This window comes from Hylobates moloch, unplaced genomic scaffold (genome assembly GCF_009828535.3).
Source record: "Hylobates moloch isolate HMO894 unplaced genomic scaffold, HMol_V3 SCAFFOLD_9, whole genome shotgun sequence".
NCBI classification, from domain to species: domain Eukaryota; kingdom Metazoa; phylum Chordata; class Mammalia; order Primates; family Hylobatidae; genus Hylobates; species Hylobates moloch.
In genome coordinates this window covers 113195890-113203656 of record NW_026652284.1, presented here as the reverse complement: position 1 = coordinate 113203656, position 7767 = coordinate 113195890, and the positions used below count along the sequence as shown (strand labels likewise).

The following is a 7767-nucleotide window of genomic DNA, read 5'->3' as shown; positions in this document are numbered from 1 at the left end:
TAGGGTAACGTTATTAACAGAGACAGTGAAGTTGGCAGGAGACTTCGTTTATTGCAGGGGAAATAGTACGCTTCATTTTGAACATGTGAAATATGAACATCTGAGAGGAAATAAGACAGTGGAAATAAGATGAGTGTTAGGAAAAGGGGTTTTACCTGAAATTTAAAGAATAACCAAGTTGTTTTCGAAGTACATTACCCTTAAGTTTGGAAATAAGTCAGCAGAACCACAAACAAGTATGAGGAAGTACAAGTTTATCAGCAACATACCAAGAGGGAGCCTTCTCTACCAATGCTCATCTGTTCCGCCTGGTGGCAAATAAAACATTGTCTTTTCAAGAAACACTCTCTCTAGTTTATTCCTTCTATTTAAATACATATAGTGATATTTAAAAAGACTAAAAGAAAATAATCTCATCTGAAACTTTTCACAATGGATTGACTTCTCAGAAACTAATTCACTCTCTTAAAGAAAAGGCTCAGCGCACTAGTGTGAAAGGCTTCAATCGATTGATATACTCTATATTAAATGAAAATATGCATAAAAATAATTTGATTTAAAGATCTAAAATTAAAAATTCAGATTTCCAGTTCGTAGACATATAAGCAGAGCAAAAATTTCAGTACTCTAATAATGGAATTTTCAATTTGTTGGCTAACAAATAAATTGATCTAATTTTTAGAAACTACAAGAACAAACGTGCATGAATTTAACCGTGTTCACCAGGAATCGAGAGGATGAATGTTACTAGGTACAAAGGGTCTTCTGTGTGTGTGACAAGAATCTAGGCAACATCATTATTCATAGGTTAAGGATGCTATTTGCTCCGTATCTGAAAAAAAGAAGATATAAATTCAATGTCTAGAATGTAGCCATGACAGGGAAAATATTAGAGCCATTATTTTAAAACGCAAAGGAAAAATAATAGTATCGATCATAAAATATAGACATTAGCAAATTTACTCCACACATGGAATACAGGCACTACTTTTTTACTTTGATATGCAAATTTAAGCAATTACCCCACAATACCACCTCTGCTAAAGCTTTTCATTTATCAGTAAGATCTTTCACAAAGTTAAAGTATGACAAGTAAATACACAGGACTATATTTTCTGTCTGTTGATCTTTGGCACATTTGTCAAGTTGGAGAATCTCAAAAGGCAATAAAAATTTCTGACTGTTTTGCACATTCTTTTAATCTTTACATCAAAATATAAGGCCGCAAAAAGGCAAGCTGAAATTTTAGGATATGTGGAATAGTTTTAATAAAGAGTTTTACATACAGTACCCTTACATATAGAACAATGTGTTTGCAAATTTAAATAATATCTGAATGTACAGTGGCATGTATTCTTATCAAAGATAAATTCAAGTTTACTGTCTATCAGTTCTAAAATGCATTTATACAGATTGCGAGAACTGATAAACAGAATGAGGCATAAAATATTCAAGTGTTATGTCATCAAATAGCCTCCTCTTAACAGTCTTTTTCCCCTTTTAAAAAAATTTCAAAACCTATACATACATTTTTAATTTTTAAAAACAGTCTGTTAAAAGGTAACATTTCATGTTAACCACCAATTCATATAGTCTATAGTAATAAAACTAGATATGTGATATAAATATGTGTAGATTATGTACATATGTACGTTGAGTGTTTGTTTAAAACAAGCATACACACTTACGCATACCTGCGTATGTAGCACTGGGGGCGCATACAACTCACATGAGTACTGGCAGACAGTAGGACCTAGGCTCAAAATCCAGCAAGAGCTAACACAGCAACTTAGTTGCCTTTGGTTTCAGAAATTTGTCCATTTGTGATCAAAGCTAAAAGTTTTGAGAGTGCATGTATTTTTTAAAAATAAAATTCATCTTCAGAAATGAAGCTTTTCCAGTATTCCACTACTAGCAGTTAAAAAAATCCACAGCCACAAATTATTTTGATATTCTGTCACTCCTCATCCCAGCTGAGGTTATTTACAATGTTTTTTTTTTTTCTTTTCTGAAGGCAAACAAACACCAAGCATACTCAGGATCAAACTGTACGTTGAGCCTGAATACTGCCATTCAACTATATATATGATATATATAGTATAAGTGATACATAGGTTTTGGATGGACTGGTGGCATTATGTAAGACTTAGGGTGGGAGAACTCTCACAATATTTAAAATCGTCTTTCCAGCAGAATCATGATCACTTGGCACATCGGACCCTTCTGCAAGCCAGTTTGTTTTTAATGAGCTTAATGCCTGCAATATATTCCAATTATTTGGTGTTTGTTTTTTAAATACATTCATAATGAAGTAAGAATTCCACAACTGTTTTTCCCAGAAGTGAGACTTCTACTGTCAGTTTTCTGATTAAGAACATTCATCGCCCAAGAAACAGCTCATGATCCTATAAAAGTTTAAATACCCTAAATTTCCGTACAGCTGGATCAACTGCTGAGAAGACAGTTCTTAGAGCAACCCTGTAGAATTCTCCAGAATTTAAATTTCCTTTACAATTTTGTTTTTGGCCAAGTGCTGGTTTATAAACATAGATCTTTCTATTAAAAACTATACAAATATACCATATTTCTTTCTACAGGTATCTTGAGCTTCATGTAAGCAACTACTCAAAAATTCTGCCAACTTGAAATCCCTTAGTATACATTATATTCTACTTCATTGTTCCTTGGCATATAACACATTCTCATTTGCAGCTTGCTCATGAATTTGTTTTTAAATACTAGCTTCCTTGATAAAGTTGTTCTTCCTTTTTCTTTCCAAGGTGCCATCCTATTGACATCACAAATCAGTGAATGACTAGACATTACTAAGCTTTTAAATTATCCACTTAGCCGTCACTTGGATAATAAAAATGCTTTGACTGAAGAAAGCCACATTCTTTCATTAAGTGTTCACTGTTGTCATACAGAGCAAAGAGTTGCTATCTGCTGTACTTTGCCCATGTCCATTAGGAGCTGTTTTATGTGGCGTTTAAGTTGGGGCAATCTTGCAAGAGGATCTGGTGGCTCCAACTCCCCTGTGAAATCAAGCCAGCTTTCCAGAACTAAAAGAGAGAAGAAAATAAACAAATTTAAACTGCAACTGGAAGAACAGTCAGAAAATGAAACAATTAGAAAGTTGGAGCTGTGATGGAGTTAAGCGTTCACTTCCCCGTCTTTAGAAGGCCGACATACTCAAGACATTTCTGAAAGGTTAGCATCCTGTCATCCCACCCCACAGAGTTCTAGTACCTCTTGGCAATTTTTATCTGTCATTTAAGATAATTTTCCCCTTTATATATATAGGAATTATATATTTTTATATATAAGGGGGAAATACATATACACATACACATAAACATATACACACTAACTTCATTTTGAAGGTCTCCTTTTACTCACTTCTGGAATAAGATACAACAGTTCCCTATGTCTGCTCAAGCTTTCTATTAATTTAGACTCGTCATCTCTACACGAAACATAACTAATCATATTTTTTAATCCAGAAGTTCTTTTTAACAAAGAAAAGGAAGTAGCAATTTCTCAGTGTTCTTTTCAGTTCCACTATTTTAATACTACTTTTTAAAAGACACGCAAGCATATTAAAATTCTAGGCAGAATGCAATTGATTATATTCTATAGTTTTTATTAATGTTTCCTTTGGAAATCTACCCTAATAATATGAAATAGTGTCAAGATGCATTTTCTTTTCTTCAAACATCGACTCAAAACATTACATTAACTCTACAGTTAGCTTATACCCAGATGGAAGAGGCTTCTAAAATGGGTTTCCATTTTCTCCCTTCTTCTCTCAAGAGGGGAAAAAAAGGAGTAGGAGCTCTAATTTAGTGTAGAGGAGAGGTATCATGTGCTTATGCCAAATTAAAAAAAGTAAAGTTGGGGTGCAGAATATCGTCTATGATGTTAGGAAGAAACAGGAGTCAGAAAGCATTAAGAACAACATGGACTGAGAATCAGGTAATGTAAGTTATTCTAGTTTCTCAACTATAAAGTAGTGATAGTATCTTTCTTGCCCACTTTTCAGGCCTCCTGTGTGATGATACAATTTTAAAACATAAAAGAAAACCACTTAAGGTTTACCTAATTAACTTTGTAGAAGTTTTTGTTAATTTAACAAGTGCTAACCAAAGTAAAAAATATTCAAAATGTTTTCACATTTCAAACATGCTTAAATTCCTTATGCTGGCTTCCAAAGAAAGCTTAGTTGAATGAAACTAATAAATTTATTCCATAAGTGATCTATCTGGAGGCTGGCAGATAGACAGTATTTAATAAATATCCACCTTAAAAAAATAAAAACAACCTAAGATCACACCCAGTCATATTGTTTTAAGCGTAAAAGATCCCAAATGTGTCAAATACAATACAAAGGGAGTAATAAAGCCCCATCGGTATGGAAAGTATCTGCAGTTTTCATCCCATAATTTAAGAATTTTAAGTAACTTCTTCATAGTAACAATAAATTCACTATAGTAACTGTATTTTAGTTCTTTCTTAAATTACCATCGACTTCTTTTTCTATTAGGTCCATCCTGCTGGTAACTTCATTCTGCACATTTTCTATGTGTGTAAGGAGATTGAGCTGCCACTGAAGATGTGAGTCTCCTGGGTCCTCGGTGCCCTTTTTATCATTATAAACAAATACTGTATTCCGTTCAGCTGGATTCTTCTCCAAAGGACCATTGGAAAATAAACACAAAGAACGGGATGAAATGCAGTCATTGAGGTAAGGATACATGAAACACCTCATCACTGGTAACAGTTAGTGAGATCCAATCTGACTCCTAGGATATCTTTAAAGAAGTACTGCTACATAACCAAATTCCAGCTGGTGGTTCTTAAGAGCAGATGCACCCATCACCTCCCTCCACTATGCCTCGCATGGTGCTACATAGGCAAGAAGGCTTCAATAAAATGCACTAAATAAATGAAGTCACTAATTCTACTCTGTAATTAGAATTCCTGACTAATTTAGACTGGCCTCTTCCTCAGTTAATCTCAACTGGTGATATAAGTGGACATAAGAGGGGAAAGCAATGATGAAAAGAAATCAAGAGCATTTCCAAAGACCAGTATAAAATCTAATTAACTATTGACTGGACTTTACTGTTATAGTACAGTAAATCAATGAGGGGAGGGAAAGGCAAAAACCTTTTACAAGTTTCAAAAGTACAAACTGCTTCTCACACACACACACACACGCGCGCGCACACACACAGACACACAATGTGCGTTTAGATTTGCCAGAGATAACTCATTTTGCACAAGGAATATTAATTAAACAAAATAACTTACCACAAACTTTATGATACGAAACACAAACATTCCAATTCAGTTAAGTACTTATTTACAATAATTACTTGTTAAGGAATGCAGAAAAATAAAAAAAACTAATTTTAAAGTGGCCTCATTAATTGAAAATCAGTAAAAAATAAAGGTACATTTCTAAGATAATCCCAGTGAACAGGAAGTAAGTTTACAGATGTCCAATGCACATAGGTCTGTCAGAATTCAGCTTACTGAATAGTGGGATGAACTGACAAACATGCTAAAATTTTTTAAAAAGACAGAGTGCCACCTTTTATCTAACTCACATAAAGAGGAAGACAAATCATTACACCCATATGTACTTTCACATTCTTACACACAGACATTTTTGTTTTGAATACAATGTGGTTTATTTTTTAGAAGCATCTAAATGTACTTATACAATTGAAACTTTTGTTAGAGTAACAGTTTATTGAATTACTACAATTCTGAATTAGAAGATAATCAAATGTTCAAATGGCCAGTGTTTTCCTGTAGAGAAAACAAAAAAATCTCCTTACTTTAACAAGGTACTGGGGAACTTGGAAATAGAAGTAAAATCTGGGAATTCAGTATGTCTTATTTTATAAAATTTTCCTTTGTTGTTCTATCATAGTTTCCAAGCAAAGAAAAATGAACTAGTTTTACCTTTTCAGGCATTCCGTGTTCTTTTGCTGAGTACTGTAAACGGTTTTTATTTCTCATGTGGAATTCTTGTTCTTCTTCCAAACTACTAACATCGTCATCATCTGAGCTCCCAGGGTCTGCGAGAGATTTACAGTCCTGACCAAAACTTTGTGGCTTTTGATAGCTATGCTCACTTGTTATATAAGTTCCTTCCATTTTTAGGGGCAAACGAGGTGGTTCTTTATGGTTCTGTACATATTTCTTTTCTTCTCGATTAACTGTGTCTTGAGCTATTTTTTTCTCCACCCCAGCTATTATTTGATCTTGGTCTTTTCGCTTCCCAGAACAAGCCCAGAGATGAAGGTCAGGATGATGTTTATTCCTTAAAACAAAGTTGGAAAAACAGCAGTTCAGAAAAAAAAAAAAAAATCTATTAACAAGCTGAATACAATAATCTATTTCAGAACTAGGTTAGGAGGACATCTAGGACTCAAGACAAAAGCAAAGGTAATCTTTAAGTTAACTCCCTCCAGGATTTCATCTAAAATTTGAATCTTCTCAATTAAATAAACAATACTCAGAAAAGCAATAACAAATTTAATTGTGTTGATAGTTCACATCATCATTTGATACATGCATTTCTTTTTCTACTGATTTTTCATTGTCATTTTTTCATTGTAAAATTTGAAAACCTTTAATGTGAGCATATTTTAAAAACTTTTATTCAGTCAAAAAGTGATAATTCCTGATGACAAAAATCCTAAATATAAATGCACAGAAAGTAAAAATTTCCTCTCCCATGGCAAACATAAATAACTGAGGTATAATCTTCCAGACTTTTTCTGTATACCTAAAATTAGTTCTTAAATGGATAAGTATACACATCTTCCTGTGACACAACCAGGACACATACAATCTGCCTTTTTGTACGTAACAGACTATGGGCATCTTGCCATATCATGTCATACAGATAGATTTCCCTTATTTTACTCTAGGGCTGAACAGTTACGAATGTACCAGTCGAGCCAACCAATTCCCTATTGTTATATGTTTGTGTACCTGTGTGTATCTTTGCACACAAGTCAGAATATTTCACTCAGATAAATTTCTAGATATGGAATTGCTGGATAACATGCACATTTATTTTGATAGGTACTACCCAAGGGACCTCAAAAGGGATTATACTAATTACAACCCCATCAACAATCTTTGATAACGCCCATTAACCTCATCCTCACTGAACATGTAAGCATGATATTGTACAGTTAATTCTGCAGTAAGTAAAACCGGAATCCAATCATCAGAGCTGAAGTGAAAGGACATTTGGGAGATACAAACCTCTCAAAAGGCTCAATAATGTTTGCATATTAATAATTTCCAAATTAGATACATACTGAGTCAAATTAGTTCTCTTCCAATAATACTCAAGTATTGTTTCTGAAATTATAAATTTTATCATTTGAATCCCTAGTAATTTAATATTCAGAAAATACTAAAACACTCAATCGGTAAAAGGCATAGTAGAAGAAAAGCTGGCACTGTAGTCCAATAGTCCAAGGGGTTGAATTCTGTTGTGCCATAGAGAAACCTGAACAAGTTACAAAATCTATGTCTTTCACTACCCAACAATGAAATGAAGTAGCTTATTATAAGGATTAAATGAAATATCACATGAAAGCACATGACGTGTAGGACTTTCAATAAATCGTACATACTAACAGATATTATGATTTAAAATATTAACATAAAGAGGGTCTATAAGTATATGAAACAGAAAGGGCCCAATTAAAATCCCTGGCAAAATTATGAATGCAG

The 7767-nt window shown here is 33.5% G+C and overlaps 1 protein-coding gene across 11 annotated transcripts in view; it reads right to left on the bottom strand.

Moving 5' to 3' along the window:
* Positions 1-237: 237 nt before the first annotated feature.
* Positions 238-7767, bottom strand: part of PHF20L1 (PHD finger protein 20 like 1) — a 74424-nt gene continuing 66894 nt past the window's right edge. For 9 of the 11 annotated variants that reach the window (XM_058443717.1, XM_032760465.2, XM_032760469.2 and 6 more), the window contains 3 exons: positions 5974-6334; positions 4522-4684; positions 238-3062 (listed from right to left, as the gene is read on the bottom strand). In XM_058443717.1, coding sequence (XP_058299700.1) covers positions 2920-3062; positions 4522-4684; positions 5974-6334 — 667 coding nt within the window. In that variant the 3' untranslated portion in view covers positions 238-2919. Of the gene's footprint in view, positions 3063-4521; positions 4685-5409; positions 5818-5973; positions 6335-7767 lie in introns of those variants that run through there. The other 2 variants (XR_009214750.1, XM_058443720.1) reach the window with 2 other exon arrangements.